At 46.3% G+C, this 19,017-nt stretch overlaps 2 protein-coding genes across 2 annotated transcripts in view; one reads left to right on the plus strand and one right to left on the minus strand.

The window, feature by feature from the left end:
• Positions 1 to 15,357, minus strand: part of GPBP1L1 (GC-rich promoter binding protein 1 like 1) — a 31,097-nt gene extending 15,740 nt beyond the window's left edge. The window contains exons 1-2 of the mRNA XM_031601467.2: positions 15,236 to 15,357; positions 186 to 1,088 (exon numbers count right to left, since the gene is read on the minus strand). The gene's annotated coding sequence lies outside the window, so the exon portion shown is untranslated. The remainder of the gene's footprint in view (positions 1 to 185; positions 1,089 to 15,235) is intronic.
• A 270-nt stretch (positions 15,358 to 15,627) lies between these two features.
• Positions 15,628 to 18,963, plus strand: TMEM69 (transmembrane protein 69). The gene is made up of 2 exons (XM_031604818.2): positions 15,628 to 16,146; positions 16,763 to 18,963. The coding sequence occupies exons 1-2, from the start codon at positions 16,102 to 16,104 to the stop codon at positions 17,489 to 17,491; spliced, it is 774 nt and encodes a 257-aa protein (XP_031460678.2). The 5' UTR covers positions 15,628 to 16,101; the 3' UTR covers positions 17,492 to 18,963.
• Positions 18,964 to 19,017: the final 54 nt, after the last annotated feature.

Below are 19,017 nucleotides of genomic sequence, written 5' to 3' on the forward strand. Positions count from 1 at the left end.
CCGTCACAGCAATTTTCACTGCTTAAAGCAAACGCAACTGCACTACTACTCTACATAACTGAATTTTGTCCTTTTGTAGAAGGCTCCCCAGTTTACAGTTTTACTTGATTTTTATAACCTTCAGTTCAGCCACAAACAAGTCAATACTACTAAGCAAAGGAAAAAAAATACATATGATCACTCACCCAGAGTTTGGCCTCTCCAGTCCAATGTCCTCACTTTTCCTGTGCTTCAATGACCTCCTGGTTCCTTTCTTCTCCAGTATACTCTAAGGCCAGCCTTGAGGCAATAGTGCGTCTCAAAGCAGAGCACGAGAGGCCGCACTTCGTGCCAACTGTGCCCTTCACCCCCTCAGCTGCTCATTTTAACCTCTTTTTGCACTCTCACTACAAAAAAAAACAACCTAAGAAGGTAATTTATATTTAAAAAAAAAGCCACGACCACGTTCACCTCATTAAATATCCTCTAGTTGTGCTACTACAGAAGTCAGTTACATTACAAAAAGGTTTGCCGAGCCTGAATGACAGCATTCAGAACACCGCCATGGTTAACACTGAACAGATACACCCAAGTCTGCTGGACAGCTCATGGTCTGCAGCAGATCAACCCAAACACTCTAAAGAAAGGATCACAATGTATGAAAAAGCTTGCCCCAAATGCTGAGATCTAAATAAGAAGCATCCGCCAAAGTGCTCTTAAAAGATAAACTTCATTTTTACCAGATAAATTTGCTAAAAAAAAAAGTATAGGTTTTTTTTTTTTTTTAAATGAATGTTAGGATATACTCTGGACTTCACGTAGCTTGGTTAATGCTCCACAAAGCTAAGCACTACTTGATGTAAAAGCTCAAAAGCAGGCACAAATGTTTATATTCCTGTTTTTCACCATTTACATGCTGAAATATAGGTCATATGAACAGAAAAATGCTAGGTCAAAAAATAATCTCTTCTACTCTATTTTTTCTAGACTGGGTACTGCTTTTAAAGGGAGACAAATTATTCCACGAGAGCTTCTTGTTCTACAGTAGAGAGTTCACTTCTGGGTCATAGTCCTCTTCCATCAAAGAGGTGAGACAGGAACTGTAGTCACTGAAAAAAAGCACAAACGAAAACACAACCATCAATACAAGTGGCAGAAACATGATAAATAACGACTAGAGAGAAGAACAAAAAGAGGAACAGAGCAACTACTGCATAAGTGCCAAAAGCTATTTGATCTCTGATCACAACCAAGGCAGAAATAATTTAATCATCTAAAACCAAACCATAAAAAAGTTAAACCCCTTTACCCACACTCTCCATCTTCACTGCCTCAAGAGGACACTGAAGTACTAAGACAGGACAGGAAAGCTTCATCTACAAACTCAAAGTCAGCCTCACATAACCTGGTAAGGTTATTAAATAAAATCACCCCTGATATTTGTAACAATGTCTTAGCAAAAGCTGAAAGAAGCAAAACCAGCATTTGTAAGGCATGTGAAGAATGGATGTATTGGCTAAGACTGGAGATCCACCTAGCCTCCACTCAGAGAGCAGAATGAAAGGAAATTCAATGGCAATCCTTGTCATTTTTCTCCACACCTACGAACTCGATCCTTTCAAGACGTTAGGCCTCTATGGAAGGTTCAAGAAGTGGGTATACTGTGGATTTCTAACAGAAAACACCAGGCTTTGTTCTTTTCTTATTCAATTTTAAAACGGTTTAATGAGAATAGAACAAATAATGAGATGCTTGTACAGAAGGGTCCCACAACCACCCCAGTGTCTCTGCCCCCAGTAACACAGCTCCTCTGAAGCCTTTCCCTTTGGTTTCCAGCCTGACAAATGCCACGTGGCACCAGTAATTTTTTGCTATTGATTTTATCAATTATTCTGAATGTCTAAACATCAGTTTGATGGAATTCAACTTCATGGTAAGGTGAGCCTCCACACTGGGGAGCAACAACAACAAAACTATTTTTCTTGTCGCGGCTTTTTTCCCTTCAACCATCTTACCTAACCAGCAGCAAACTGATAGGTCTACCACTCCTGAAACATTTGAGATGATTTATTACTGTTTTTAAGCCCTTCTGTTTCTCAGGATCCCTTCAGGCAGGCCTCATTATGCCTTTATAATTGATTTATCAGGGTTTGTTTTCCTTGCCTGGGTATGGTTCCACTCTTTGAACAATTCTGGTTTTCGTTGCATTTGCTATGCCATTCTTTACTGTGCTGAGCATGCAGAGTATGCCTTTTTTGTGCATGCGAGTATAAGGCTGTTTTGATAGAAGCTGAATATAAACAAAGAAAAGGGATACTGTAAGAATCATCACATTTTTATCCTCTAGGTAATTCCTTTTAATAGAACAGAAAACAATGATACAAGAATGAGGGGATCTATCTGAAATGAGATGTTGCTGTTGATGAAGAGGAAAGAACAGAGAAGTTATGGCACACACAGTACAGACCTGGAAGCTCCCTGAGCACCACTTCCAGTAGCACAATCTCCTAGTGTCACAACACTGCAAACAACAGAAATGCTACTCTATCAAGAATGTTTTTATATTAACAGGTAATTTTTCAGTGTGCACAGTGCAGCAGGGAACATCTGCTGCAGACAAAACAATTTGCCTTCCGTGCTGAACTCAGCACAGGTCCACCTCCTTCAGATGTGACCTTCTGAGGCTGCTACCACACAATTCAGCATAAGCAGAGGATAAAACAGGGACAGTCAGCTCACAGTTGAATATACTTATGTAAGATTAATTACTTCACCCTCTGAATAAATACGCTTTACAGAACAATCTGCATAGCAATTAAGCCCTGTCAAACTATTGACAGAGGTAAGTAATATCATTTAAAAATGTGATTTAATGTACCTCAAGAATGATTCACATTGAACTGAAGGATGGACCAAGCAGCAAAACCCATACAAAACTGTTCCTTGTGTTTAAAGGGAGCCAGATAAATAAAGGCTACAGAACTCTGTATCCATTCCGTAGCAGGAAGGAGGTCTGAGTTCAGAAGTAAAACCACAACTGAATTACAGTGACCAGGTTTCACTTCAGAGAAAGGCTTCCAGGACTTTCCAGAAATGGAAGAGAGCCTATCAGCAGCCAGCAAAACAGGTGGCTTTGTATCTCAGCGCGGCCACAAGCACAGTGAAACTCCATGCAAAACTCCAACCACCAACATAGATTCAGATCTCTTAATCTGCTATTTTGGTACCCCTGGGATTATCAGTGATCAGAGCAGTTCACCAAGGAGCAATCTCTCACGTGCACGCAGGCAGGCCAGCGCAACTCACAAACACGATACTTTGAATTGCTGTTAAGTCCTACAGACACCATGCTTTTGCAATTCCCATGAACCACCCAACCAAAATACTTCACTCTTGTTAAAGGAAGGACCTCCGCATCCTCTCCAACTTCCTAAGCAAGTATTTTGGTACTTATGTAACTTCTACTGGGAAACAATCTCACTCGTGGGTGTCACCGTTACTGGAGGGTTTACAAAAATCTGCATGGAAGGAGCTGCAAATTAAAGCAAGATGCTTAAGCTCATCTCCACCCCTTTTCAAGTAGCATACAGATGATAGATTTCAAATTGGAAATTCAAAGTTGTGCCTGAGTTTACTTCCTGTCCTGAGCAAAGCACAGAAGGCTGTGTGCCAATGCAGCCTGCAGATGGCTCCTAATTCCATCAGACAAACAAACTGCTCTTGGCCATCACCCTCCTCTGCATGCAGCATCACAAAAAGTAAGGTATGTGACACACGAAAACACAATGCTTGCTTTCTGTTAAAGCAAAAGCTTGCCATTAGATGAATTGCTGTAGATAATACTGCTGAAGCACTTCAATCTCTGATATTAGTCCATAGGTTTCTCTCACACACACTGAATCCTGACCAACATTACTCCTTCCACACATCCACAGAGCACTCATAACCTATCATACCACTGACAGCACCAATGCCACTAAAATCACAACAAGCAAGGCCAAGAGTCTATCAATAACCTTCTCTGACAGCAACTTACAGTAAATCATTAATAAGAAAGTGCAAGAACAAGCATGAATAGCAGCTGAGATCCCAGCATACCTTCTGAGTTCTGTAGAATTTAAGCCAGATTGTACTACAGTTTATTATCAGTGCTTCTGCGTAAAATTGTTTTCTTTTCAATCACATTCACATGTTTGTGTGTCAGATGAGAGGGGGCAGAGCTCACTTGTGCTTTGTGTAAAAGTCCATTTGGGGCAATAAAAACGTCAGCCTTGCTTCAAGTGGATGTTCCCTTGTGTTCCCAGTGCCCAACCACACCCTGTTCTCTTCTACACGACACTCACAACCTTAGCAAAAAAACGCATGAAGTGCTCGCAGTCTGAGCGTGACAAATCTGTAGTCACATAATTCTGCATTTTTCAAGTCTTTTTTCCTAATATACCACGTTCTGTTTGTTTGATTACCACGCAGAACTGAAGTGACCTTTGCCAGCCATGCAAAGAGATCCTCCATGTAGCAGTGTGTCCGTGTGCGGAGCAAACACGCACACCCCAAGGTGAAGTTCTGCCGCCCTGCACTCACAGCTCAGCCAATCTGCTCTTTAACTGCTTCACTATTTGGAAAGCAGCAAGGACAAAGATCAGCCCTGATAGCCACTCCCAATTCCAGGCAAAAAAATAAATAAAGAATTGGCCAACAGTGCTTGTCAATGCAAGTTTAACCCATTCTCTCTTCCACGTGTTCATGTTTGAATTATTTCTGGAAACGCGAAGCAGAGTATCATCAAATGAGGCACTCTAAAGTCTCACCTCCTCTCAGAACAATTATATTCACTGTAGCTAGCTCTGGTGGAAAAAATAAAAAAGGCTGTCATGCACCTCAAAATACTCTTTCACTGATCAAAAGGCAGACTTTTTTTGACAAGTAAGAGAAGGACATAAAATAGTCACTGTGTATTAGCACTTGGGTTCCACTTGCTAACAGTTCTGATCTCTTTAAAAATGATTTAAATGATCGTTATTCACATGTTGCATTAGAAATCTTTCAACTAAAAGCTATATCTTTTCCCAAGGTTTTGTTGCTACAGAAGTACTTCTAACATTGGAGTCAGAAACAAGTGAATGAAAAAGAAACCAAGTGCTGTTTTTATTGAAGTAAATATTAAAGGCTTAATGTGAAAATAGAAGGAACTCACAGGCACAGATTAAGGCAAGTACATATACACAGTTCAGGTCACCCGCCCCATAATACACCATCCATAAAGTTTCTTTCTGTGCTACAGTTCCTAACAGCTGTCCAGGCACTGCAATCCTTTCCTCAACTTTAACACAGGTATGACCACAGTTAATCTCTAAAACTTTGACTCCCAAGCTGAGGCTTCCATATAAACCTGACAGCAGAAACAAGGGAAGCATTCAGTAAGCCAAGAACATAAGACGAGAGAAACAAGCTTAAGACAGTGAGAAATGGACGAAGATGTTTCTAAAGCTGTAAGGAAACGCAGAGATTGGCACGACCAGCCGTGCATTGTTCCTGTGACTTCCTCTCCCACCTCCTACCTCCTCCTCCCAGGCAGAAGAGCTGCCCTGAGCTGCTGACCAGATCCGAGGCCGCCAGCTGTGCTGTGCCCTTCTGGCCTCTGTTCACATCACATATTCCAGCAAATTTCCAAGTTTCACTGAATGCTTTTCCTGCTCCAGTGTTCTCTGCAAGCCTCCTCAGGTCTCTTCAACTCTATTTAGGTAGAATCCTATCAAACATAGCACCTGATTCAATCTCTCCTCTCCCACAGCAGCAAATGCAAGTCTTGGAGCCTCTACTGAAAACAACTGGATAAACTTCTACCCTTCATCATACATTTATCAATTCAGCACACAGCAGCTGTAATAGGTCAGAGAGACAGTATCTGTCTATCCCTGCCACAATTTCAGTTCACCTCACTGCCCTCCTATGTATTTCTCCAACTAGAATGCTTCTGCTTAAAAAGATTTGTTTTCCTAACTGGTCATCTTTATAAACTCAACTGGGATTTCAACGGTATTCCTAACGATCAGATGTCAGCTGGGTTACAAATGCATTCAGAAAAATTAGTGAGCAATTTAATGGATGCATAAGGCAGAACAGAATTTACTTCCCTCATCAGTTTTCTTTCTGTGCAGCTTTTTTAAAGTTATTCAATCAAGCAGACATGCCTAAACATACATAAAAGAACTTCCTACTTAGCTACTCTTTAGAGCAGAGTGTCATTTCCAGGTGTAAGTTATCTGGCAAACAAAAAATCTCAGAGAGAACACAGCTTGGTATTAATAGAAACTTTTTTTTCAATAAGATAATCATATTTGTGCTCATAGTTATTTTAAAATAACATAATTATAAATCTTGCTCCTACCTTGCATATTTTATTGAGCCTTACTGTAAAAGACAACTGCAGCACTACGAGTTCAAGAGTTGTCATAACAACTGCTGAGCTGAATCTTCTCCGGTTGAGATGGGTTATTTGCACCTACACAAAGTGCCTGCAAAACAAACTTACTTTCATTCTGCCTTCAGCTTCCATTTAGACAACCGTGCAGACACACCTGCAGCCCATCCTGCTGCTGAAACATGGCTGCACTTGGAGAGGACCAGCGTAGGTGTTGCAGAACGACACGAACAACCGGTAGCGCTCCCCATCCCGGGGTGCGCCGCAGGAACACGGAGCTGCCACCCTTCTTTGTCTGTGGCACCACACAACCAGAGCCACAAAGGGTTATCTGAACACAACTGACAATTACATAAATAAAAATACCATTCAGAAGCATTGTTTGAATTGTACCTATCGGCCAAAAAAAACTGCCATCTAAAAACACACAGCATCACCCAACTTGGAGTTATAGAATTAAGGAACTATGAGCCCACTAAAACCATACATAATGTGTTGAAATGCTCATAATGCATCAAAAAATCTTCCCAAATAAATGCAGATATTAAAATTCTTTTGTGTGTGTGTGTGTGTGTGTGTGAAAACCACCTGTTGCTGAAAGTTTAACAGCTTATTTTTCAAGTTTAAAGCAAGTTAACCTGTCCTGCAGAACCAGAGCTGTGCTGTGCTCCAGACGCAGTGCTGCACCTGCGTGTTCCAAGACAAAATCACCAGAAGCTCAGTTATACAGGTGGCTTTCCAGAGTAACAGGTAGGAGCTGGGAGAAGATCCCCACCTGTTATCCATCTGACCTCTCTTGCAAAGCAGACAACTAATTTCAATGATGTGAAAACAGGTTGAGAAAGGTCCACGAGGACACATCCATACCTTAAAGTCCTTTGCAGTACCCACAGGCCTCCCGAGGCAGGTGCCTGGTACAGTGCTGCCTCACAAGCAGCTCTCCACTCACCGCTTTCTTCCCATTTCTAAGGTCATGCTGACCAAATCCTACCTCCTTCTGAAGTCCTCAAGCAAATACATGCATCCACCCAACCACACACCTTGCACAGCCTGGGCTTCTGAATAATTACTGACAGCAAGGTCTGAGGAAAGGTCATTTCTTTCTTACCAGCAAAGACACAAGGATGTGCAAGAGTAACAGAACCGAATCATACAAAAGTGACTTCTAGGATTACAACAACAGAAAGATTCTCCATCAAGCAAGGAAACACCACTGACAAACAACTCAGCTTTAGCAATGCTACCAGATGCACTAAGCAGAACACAGCCCCCAGAGGCAGCACTTTTGCCTACGAAAGCAAGCTGTGTTTTGCACAAAAGCCCAAAGCGCACTTTGGAAAAGACCGCTTCTGGGCAGCCTTTACAACAGCCTGTGTGAGGTGCTGAGCCTCAGAACCGCAGCAAGCATGAACTTTACAACTGAATCATACCAGTGGGAGCTGAAGAGTTCACACCGAGTCCAAAGACAGCACTATTTTAACACAGACAAACAAGACGACTCAGCATCTAACAGGCGCAGACTGGGACATGGACACTGTGCCTACAATTATTCCCTCAGCCTGCATACCCTACAGTTACTGGTGACAATGTCACCCCTTATGCACCTCTCCTGTGCCACTTATGGCTCCACTCCCGTTTGGTGCCCCTTTAGCAGTCCTTAGTGCTGCTGATACCGGGGAACGGCAGCAGTTACCCGACATACTAAAGCCTGCTCACTGCTGTCCCCTACTGCATGGAGGGGAGTCCTGGGTGCTTTACACATATCTGCTGTTAAACAAGAGTGGCCACTGACATTACTGATAACAAAATAACACCCCACACCCATAATTCAAACAGTGTTATGCTTTAAAATTGAACAACGTTCTGAACTTTCAAATAGTTTTAGCATTTTGCACTGTAAGGTATTTTAAAAACCGGAGAAGCCATTCTGCTACTTTTCATCAGATCCAAAGGTCTCTTTAGCTTTTGAAGAGAAAAAAAAAAACACCAAAAAACCATTTCACAGTGCACTTTCCTCTACAGACCTTTGGAAAGCCTGAGGTCAGCACAGAGCAGAACATTACCAAGCAGAAGACCCTGTCGTGGCACTGAACGGTGCATCTGCACAGCTTGCCCAAAGCCTTACAGACAGCCCCTTCTGACTCTCAGTAATGTACACTGGGATAATGCTCCTCATCATAAGGAAAGAATTGCAAATATGTAATTACTGCCTTATCCCCGCTGCATGCTACATAACTCCTGCCTACCTGCCTTCTAGAGACGTTGATGGCAAACAGAAATGAAACAAAAAGTCCTCCAACACCTCAAAAGAATGGGATGAGCGTTGCCCACCACGAGTATTTTGTAACTCAGTATTCTATCAGTCTTATTTAAACTACCACAGCACATTTACATTTAAATATATTCAGTTCAGAGCAGAGAAAAAACGTATTTCCTTTGGAAAAGGACATTAAATACGAGCAGAGTATATCAAATATTTGTGTCAAGGCAAGCCAGACCATAGATCTCGGAGAGGGGAGTACAGAGCTGCATTCCAGATGAAGGATAAGAACAGAACAGAAGGCATGTCACTTGCAAAGAGAAAAAACAGCCAATGAAGAGAACAGAGAAAGACATCCAGAAGTAAAAGACTGTTCTCCCAAAGGGTATTACAGTAATTCTTCCCCTCAATACCACTTCCCCAGTCCTACAAGGCCAGCACTACAGACTGGCAAGGCAGCACATTCCAGTTGTTGCTACTTCCTGCCCCAGACACTGGCACTCACACAATCTCTACCCCTCCCTTATTACAGGATTATTTCCAAACCATTTTACCTCAAGTCCAGGACAATCCAAAGAAACGCAGTATTTATTCATCTGTGGCTACGATATGACAAAAACACGCTCACTCAGCACTTCCCAGCTCACGTACAGCACCCGCGTTACCAAAGTTTATGTTCTCTGCTTCGTTTTTCCTTCCAGCAGCTTAAATTTTTCAGTGCACTCTCTAATAAAATACTATCAAACACTGGTGCAGAAATATCACCGAAGACAACCCAGCTTAAAACGAGTCCTACATATATAAAACAAACTGCAATAATATTCCACTTGTTTGGTTTTGGCCTCGAAAATGAAGAAGAGGAACAAGCGATGCCCAGCCCTGTGCCAACCCGCTGCATTGGGCAGGGAGCTCCTCTCTCTGGGTGCTCACAGTGTTTTGTGAGAGCTCTGTGATCTGGGCAGCGAAGCTCTGAAATCAGACTTCCACAAAATAAACCAAGGAGATACTGACAACACATTGTTCAGCTGGTTGGAGTTGGTCTTCAAGGTTGTTTCCTTTGCAGAGAATTACTGCTTTGCTATTCTGCACGTACATTGTGCGAGTCAAAAGTTAAGCAATGTCATTCTTCTACCCCAGTGCCCTACAGGAACCTAGGGAATACCAGGAAAGTGCCTGGGAAGGACCCTGAGAGGTTTCATAGATCATCTTCTTCTCCTGGGGCTTAAAAGACCTTCTACTCTCTCACGCTGGATGTCTTTGAAAATAAATTAAACAAGGTCTCCCGAAAGAATCTGTACAGTCACCTTCAGACTGCAGAGGTCCAAAAAATAATCCTAAAATTAATCCTAAAATGTCTCAAAAATCATCAGAAAAACAAGTTTACTATCAGTGGACTAGAATTCATTATATGCAGGTATTCACACCCACACTGGAGTATTTTTTTTTAGGAGCCATACATCACAAAAGATTACCACATCAGCACTCCAGAGTATCTCTACAATTCATTTTGGCTGTTCCTACAGCTTGGAAGCCTGTCCCTGCAGCCAGTGCCCAACTAAACTCCTCCAGCTGCCTGCTCAGCCCCTAATTACTGCTCTGCTCACCAGGGACACAGCAAGCTCACCTCTCGTTACAGCCACCTCTGAAGACATCTTCTCTCCACGTCAGTATTTATCCCAGCAGAAAAAGGATGTAACAGTGCATTATAGGATTGAATACAGTCACATTTCTTTCTTAATAAATACATGTCACAACCACTCCAATTTTACTGCTGAAGCTATTTAGGTTCAAAGTACTGACGGTGATAACAAGGACCCACCTAGCACACCTGACAGCTTGCAGACAGCTGGCTCCCGCTTCCACCTGCACGTAACTTTAACCTGCTGATGTCTGATGAGCCACCAGTGGTACAAAACCATGCCAGAGCTCAACAGTTTTTCAATCTTCACTCAGAGGTTCTTTTTTCAGGCCTTCATTACAGTTCTTTTCACCCAGCCATAACCTTTCTCAAAGTTTGACAAAGTGAACAAAACACTTTTGCTGGAGACCTACAGCTCCTCAGAGGAATGGAAAAACTGCTTCATGACCTCATTTATGATGCTTCTATGTATTCCAGTATGACAAGTGAATTTTCATGACAGCAATGCTGCTGATTCATGGTAATTTAGGAACCACTACAAACCCAAATACTCTCTCACAGAACTGCTGCCTAGCCAGCTGCTACGTGTCTGCATGAGGTAATATTCCTAAACTTTACAACTCAAACCTCACCTACACTAAACAGGACTGACTTCAGACCATTTCTTCAATTTGTCAAGATCATACCATCTGCGTTTAGTAACAAAATCATTTTAAAGCAGAAAAACAAAACTACCAAGCAGTACATGGCCCAGCAGAGATTCCTGATACGAACACTCATCACTTGTCTCCCTGTGACCAGATGAGGTGAACAGACAGGCTCCCGTCCCGTCTTATTCCAAATGCTGGGAGTGGATTTGCTTCCCACCATTCCTCAGCTGGAACTTCTCCCATCCCCACAGACTTTCAGCTCCCAAAGTACTGTGGGATACATTCCATAAGGCCCAGCCAATCTCAAGACATTTAAGGCATCCTTAACCCATTTCTCTATTTAAATAGAGTTCAATATATAGGAAAGACAGTTTTCCAGAACCAGAAGTCAAGAGCATAATATGTTTAACATTTGCAGGGTACAAGAATTCCCCCACCAAGCTTTTAAAGATTGGCATTGAAAAACTTTTCAGACCACCTCATGTGAATACTGATTAATCTCCAGGCAATGGATGGTACACTGGAACACAATGGCAGAATGCTCTTTCTGGAGTGTTTACAGCCAGAAGTCTGCTGATAACTTGACTACAAATTCACCTACAAGTTTCTGGGTATCGATAATCTGTGTCCAAAAGAACAGCAGATGCCCCACAGCAGACTCAGCCCTTTGTTTACAAGAGAGCTGCTCATTAGGAACTAAGGATGACAAAGCACCAGAGCACTACGGTCACTGTCACATGCTGTGTGCTATGTGGGTCACAGAGATACCCAGGAAAGCAGCCCCTGCCACACTGAGCCTCTGTCCCCAGCATCACCCACCCCTGGCCACACCATTACTCTCCTCTAGAACTATCTACCTGAACCTGCTGCAGATGCCAAAAATAAAAGTGCTCCATGGGAAATTCATTAAAATATTTGGCCACTTCTTGTATTAGAAAAAGTAGATTCCAAAAAAGAAGGACAATAAGCTAGACCCTGTGTGCACACCTCTGCTTATCGGGAGGCACCAACATCGCAACACAAAGCTGTGATGTTCCTTTCAAGGTGGAGGGTAAGGCAATGAAAGCCCCAAATTGAAATGGAGCACAAGATTCAAGGATGGAATTAAAAATACATAGGAAGCTGCTGGTATTGTTGCTAGAATGACCCTATTCCTAGGACTTCAGCAGCTCCTTGTGAGCCCTCTAGTGTACAGCAGTCCCAGAGGCACTGGGTCATATCCTGCAAACTATTTGGGCCTGATCATCACTGAGGTACACAACCTCAGTTACGTCTGGATGCACAGGTTCAAAGGGTTTGTCCTAAGCCAAACCTTGGGAGTGCAACCATTTCACATTAGTCATTTTAGGGAACTGCACACACCGACATTCTACAAAGTCTTTTTGCTGCTTAATTACAGAAAAGCCTGAGAAGTATAAAGCATTAAAGTTCTTCTCTTTGCCAAACACTTCTGAAGCCCAGCTAGAGAAGGCAGGAACTGAACAATGTTAAGCATGCTTTAATCAATAAATCCCAATTTGTAGTCATGTAGTCCAATTGCTAATATGTATGATTAATGTAGCTGATAGGCTTTCCCCCCCTTTACTGCCACGCTAGCAGCCTTGACGTGACCTAAACTTCTCAGCCTGCTCAGTGTTTACACACACAGGACAGTGAGTATTTGGCCCATCTAAATCCACTCCCAAAAATGTACATTTACCCTCTGACCATACAATAACTCGTTCAAGTTTGGCACACTGTCACAGGAACACGCTACCTTCCAGAACACCAGTGAAACAACACGCTGGCGTTTGGGAGGCGAGCTGAGCAGAACCACATTTCTGCCAACTTCGCTGCCTTTCGTCAAACCTGACAAGTAAGGAGAACCCAAACCGGTGCGACTCTGCAGAAGAAGGACGTGCACCACTTACTCAGAATGCCAGGCGCTGCACGAGGGACACTGCAGCAGCTCCTTACCCCGCCATGTTAGAAGGACAACATCTAAAGCAGAGAGAAAGCACTCAATGCCAAATAAGTTAGCACAGGACTTACAAACCCCAAAGAAACTCCTCTGCACGCAGAGTGCCTCACCAGCTGGAGAGCTCGCTAGCAATGACCTTGCTCACTGTAACCTACAGCAACAGCCAGCCCACGTTTGTGCCTTCACAGACAAAGCTGTACTGGTGCAGGAACCACCAGCACTTTGCTGAGAAGAGTGCTTCGTGTTTTAGCCCTGCTTAACATAACCAGCTCCTTTCCAATCTGCTCATACAAACGCATAAAGCACACCCTGAAGCACAGCCCACAACCAAACCCATTCAGCAGCTTCAAAAATCCCCTAACGCTGAAACCACGTTAAAAAAACGCAGCTCTTAATCCAGTGAAGTGTTTGTTCTCTTAGTGGCACTCTTGTCGTTGCTATCCGACATCCCACACTCCCAAAGAAATTCACAGATCCATCCACAGCACTACTTTCTTAAAAGAAAAAGGATAACCCACAGCTCTCAAAGTATTTTTAACATTTCCCAAAGCTGTTTGTGAAGATCAGTTCCCTTTCGTGACTTCATCCCCTTATTTAAAACACCGATTTCAAGAGGCACTCAAGCCAAGCACCAAGCAGTGCCATCAGTAAGACGAGGTGACAGCAACCTGAAACACATCTCCAAGGAAGGCATTTCTCCCAGCAGTCGGCACAGCGTGCACTGAAACTTCCACTGAGTTTGTGATACGTATCCCATCTGCACGCTGCTCCTTTCTTATTTCAGAAACATTCATAGAAAAAAAAAAAAACAACAACCAACAAACAGGACTTTTTTTTTTTCTAAATGCCATCTGTTCCCTGCATATTTTCACTCCAAGTCTGAGCAGAATATCTGCAATGGAAACTTCTGTGCCACGCAGGATTAAGACTACAAACCAGATGTATAAAGTATGCAAAGGTCGTGCTTCCTTACAGGCGGCTTTAAGTAAATGAGGAAAACGCCAACGAATGCTCTCTCACTCTAGAAAAAAAGAAACTTTTAGAAGTTCTCATAAGGCAGCTTTCTCCGTAAGCGAACTGAAGTAACGTTAAAAAAAAAAACAGGGTTATTTTTGTAGAACGGCGATGTTATTCCCTCTCCTCCCGCCCCACACCTGACTCGCAGCCGCACGTTTCCAAGCCCGCTCTGCAGACACAGGAGCCGAGCACAGCGCTCCCACCCCCGCGCCCGGCGCTCCCAGCAGCGCTGCGGGCCGCAGCCGGGATGCAGGCAGGCGGCGCCGGGCCCCGCCGCAGCCCCACCCGCTCCGAGCCGCCCAGGTGCGCTCCCGGCCCGTGTTTACGTCCCCGCCTCGGCCGCTTCCAACCTCCCGGAATATTATCGGCATTACTAACGCCTGTGTCACTCGGAGCTCGAGGGCGGGGAAGGCGGCGCCGGCTGACCTGGTCAGCTTATCCGAGGCGATTCGCAGCCGATGTTTTTAAGAAATTCCGCCACGGCCGGAAGGGTTTCGGCAGCGGCCGCTCGCCTCGAGCCGCCGAAGAGCTCTCGGCCGGTAGGACGGCCGCTCCGAAGTTGCTGCGGGCACCAAAACTCAAAGCCCTCAGCAGGCGGCCCGGAGCCCGGCGCGCTCCCAGCAGCCCGGCCGGCACCGCCCGCGGCTGCCGCCGCCCCGCACCGCGCGGCACCCGGAGCCGCACGCGGCCGGGCGGCACCCGGGGGCTCCGGCCTCCGTCCGCCGTGCCGGGCACACGTGTCGCTGCCGACCTCCCCGCCCCCCCCAGCCAACCACCCCGGAACGGCGGCGGATCGGCCCTCGGCCCGACTCTCCCACTTTCGTTTCCAACTCGCGCTCGCAGCGCCGCCGCGCACGAAGCCCGGCGCGGCCCCGGGGACTTTACCCCGGCCTCTGCCCCCGCGCCCCTCGCTGACACGGCGCGCCGCCAGCGGAGCGGCGTCGGGCTCGGCAAACTTTCCGCCAAGGCAGGAAACAATAAGCGCGGAGCTCGGCCCCGGCCGCCCCCCCCCCACCAACCCCCGGCCCGGAGCCCCCCGGGAGCGCGGCTCCCCCCCGCCGCGGCGGAAGGGCCGGGGCCGCGCGGGCGGCGGGGCCCGGAGCGCCGAGCTCCCCCCGGCGGCCGCCCCGCTCCCCCCGCCGCCGCCGCCAGAGGGGTCCCGGCCTGGCGGGAGGCCCATCCCGGGCCGCTCCGAGGCCGCGGGGCCGGCGATCGGGGAGCGGAGGGCGGGGAGCCGGCGCCGGGCCCGGCGGAGCGGCGGACGGAGACGCCGCGAAGCGCGGGGAACGGAGGCGGGCGCCGCACTCACCGGCCAGGCCTCCCCCGCTGCCTCCTGCGGCCCCAGAACCATAACAAAGCTCTGCCCAAAATGGCTGCCCGGCCCTGCCCGGCCGGGGGCCGGAGGGGGCGGGGCCTGCGAGCGAGCGGGGCGGGGCCGCGAGGCGGAAGGGACACGCCCACTTGGCTCCGCCGGCGGCCACGCGGAGCGCCCCCCCACCCCCGGCGCCCGCCGCCCCGAGCGGGGAGAAGGGTGCGCGCGCGCCCCCCGCCCCACCAATCGGCGCCGTCCTCGCGGCTTCTGGGGCGCCGCGGAGAACTACTACGAGTCCCAGAAGGCCCCGCGCCGAGCCGCGCCGCGGGGCGGCCTGGGAGTCGTATTCCGCCACGGCGCCTCGCGCCCGTCCGCGTGCGCAAGCTTGAGAAAATCCCGAAGCCGGGCCCGGCCCGCTCGGGAGCCCGCAGCGCTCGGGCAGTCAGGCGGCACGGCGGCCGCGCTCCGCGCGCTGCCCTTCTGGCACGTGCCGGGCCGGGCATCGGGTGCCGCGCACGGCCGCGCTCTTCCCCGTGCGGCGGAACCAGAGGCGCCGCGCACGTTCCCGCCCGGACCGCCGAGGCGGAGCCCCGCCGGAGCGCCGCCCGGTGCGCAGGAAGCGCCGCGTCCCGCACTGCCGGCCTCATCGCCTGCTCTGCGATGTCGGTTCCCGGAACGGCCCGCAGCAGAACATCCCGCGGTGGGTAAATAATTACGGAGTGCATCGAGGCGTTACCTCTCAGTACAACGCGGTAAGAACCGCGCGTCTCAATACCGAGCGCGGGCTGCGGCACGAGCTGAGCTGCTCGCGGTTCGGCCATCCGCCCGCTCGGCTGCTGTCTCAGGACCCGGACAAAGCAAGCATGTTTCATCTCGTACAGCGGTGCTGCCCCCGCACACCTCTCCAAGTAAGTTCCCGCAGGCTTTGATCGCCGTTTTTCCTTAAAATAACGCAACGTGCCATTGGAGCGCTGGGAAACAGTGCCTCACAAGTTAAAGTGGGCGTGCATTCACTGCAGCTTTTCCGAGCACGTCCCTTATTTTTACAGCCGTTTGTGGCCAAAGCTCAGACTCCTTTCTTTTTAAATCACATTCTGATGTCTACGTTCTTTTTCTCTCCTATAACTACCAACACAGGTGCTGTTGAACAATGATGGGATAGTAGCTGCTTTCTGGGGTAGTGCTGTCCTATGATCATGCTGTATTCCTTTCTGGTCAGGCCTGATGCATGCTCCCTTAGCATGGGTGGGTGGGAGAAGAGGTGGCTGCACAAAGTGTTTTCATAGTGAGCAACGTCTGCTTGCTCACTGGGAAGAGCCGAGCAGCTGTGCCAGCTGGCTTGTGAAAGCTGTACCAGCTTAATTGCTTAGATTAAAATATGAGAAAGCCCAGAGGAAGGGCAGCTGTGGGGTTATCCAGCCAGGAAAACTCCTCAGTTCAATATTTTAAGGATACTCCAGGTAACTGTAGGACAATAATGCCTGTGTTGTAAGGTACTCAAAAGAACAAACTTTTTAATTGCAGCTACAGAAGCTAACTGTTCCCAGACTACTCCTGCATGGAAAGAATAAGACAAGATGCTCCTCTCCCTGCCTCTCCCTGCAGAGAAACGTTTGTCTTCTCTCAAGACCTCTGAGCCTCAGCAGAGTATCAGTGTGCACAATCAAACTCCAGGCTTTTCACACCTCTTTCCCACTCTTAAAGAAAAAGCCTCCCCAAGAACCTCCTCGAGAGCCAGGCCTGGTGCAACAGAGTATGAAATCACTCAAGGATTCTCCGAAGCCAGCCCTTTACTTAAGCCTTGCAGGGCTAATTCCACTTGTTTCCATGCCACTATTAATGGTTCTCCAAAAGACCTACCACTCAGAGCTGGCATTTGTTCAGGTTACGTATGGTGCTGCCATCGTCTCTTTCATAGGGGGAATGAGGTGGGGATTTGCTGTCCCAGAAAACAGCCCAGCCAAGCCAGACTGGCTGAACCTGGCCAACAGTACCATTCTTCCTCTGCTTGCCTGGCAAGCCTTGCTTTTTAAAGATATCACTAGCAGTGCAGTAATGCTTGTACTGAGCTTAGGGATAGCATTACACTATGACCTTTCCCTTCTTCCCACCTATCCTCTTTGGTTTAAAGGACTGAGGATAGTGGTAACAGTAGTGGCAGTGTCATCACTGTTAGCTACTTTAGCCATGAAGATGGTTTCAGAGAATGAGCCAATTAACAGCAGACCTGAAAGGCAGAACACAGAACAATAAAGCAAGGGAAAAAAGCTGTTTATTTATTAATAATGTATTTAGGTCATCTGGAAATAAAGATTTATTTGTACTTAGAAGTCATAAGATGACGTTGATCAAGATGCTTATCTTTGAGCAAGTAAGTTCATAGCAAATTTAGAAGGGAAGGAATATATACTGATCACGTCCAAGGCCAGAATCTGCCATTACCTGTGGAATAAAGCATCATTCTTGAGTGAGATTAGATGAATTTAAAATGGAGATTCACATGTTGTGGGTATTAATTGCTCTGTTCTGAATTACTGAAGTATCTGGTTTGACTATAATGTGATAAATTCTGTGGGAGGGAGAACAATGATGTAGTGGTGTGTGTTCTAAATAATGTCAAGGTGAAAGCAGTAAGTTTATCACTGAAAGAAATAGAGAATTGTGCAGAAATACATACACCTTCAGTTCCTGTTTTGTGGAAGTGTGAAAAACACACCAAAAACTCTACCTTATTTCAAATTGAGGAGATGTCCAAAGCTTAATCACATGGAACTTAGAGTGGAAAGAAAGGACAGGCAAGGTTTGTTTGCAGTGGCAGGCCGAGGTCAAAGTTCACCTAAAGTATATCAGTAAGCTGCTTGGGAAGGTTGGAAGGCACAACTTTTTATCTTCAATGAAGTGCAACAAAAAAAAGATTAGCTTACTATTTAGACTTAAGAAGGAGAGCCAGCCCATCTGCTCCTAGATTTTGCTTGGTTTTAGGGTTATGTAACCAGTGAAGCTGCTTGCAACACAATCATAAAGGACTGTCATATTCCTAAGTTAGAGTACCATCAATTGCTGCTTGGTAGGACACAGATCTACTCCTAACACACTAAAGGACCAGACAGTAGAACTGAAAGAAGTTTGTGTCTTCTCCCTCCTCAAGAGTAGTTTTATTTGTGCACCCTGGGAAGGTACAAATGCAGTTGTGGACTGCACACTGCCCCTGAGTAGCTGATTATTGACAGAACTTTGCACATAAGTCTACTTCCTAACATAATCTCGAGGAAGAAACAGCCCATCATATGGATTTTCTTTTTTATCCTCAGCTACCTCAGGAAGCTTAATACATTGCATGTGAGCATGTTTACTATAGGCTTCTTAAGTACAGTGTAAGATGCAAGAAGAAAGCCAATATTTGATATCCATGTGCCCTCAGGACCAATTTGTATGATCCTCATAGTACACATAAGTACACTTGTCTTCACTGTTGATTAGTAAAGAATGAAGCACCTACCATAACTTCAGTTTTATCTGTTTGTTCTGCAAAGAACAGTTTAAGAAACCTGCCTAAAGATGGTGCCATCATCTTATATGGCGTTGCTGAAACAGCAGCTATGTCCATGAATCTCTCCTTTTCATACCCCATTACCTTTTATGTATTAACAGCACCATATCCCCAAATCAGCAGTATACATTGATGCTCTCTGAATATAAAATAAATAAAAACTCTTTATTTGTAAACACAATGTTATTCTATTTTTAAATAAGACAATTTTTTAAAGTGGATCCAGACA

This window comes from Phasianus colchicus, chromosome 9 (assembly GCF_987193195.1).
Source record: "Phasianus colchicus chromosome 9, bPhaCol1.hap1.1, whole genome shotgun sequence".
NCBI lineage: Eukaryota > Metazoa > Chordata > Aves > Galliformes > Phasianidae > Phasianus > Phasianus colchicus.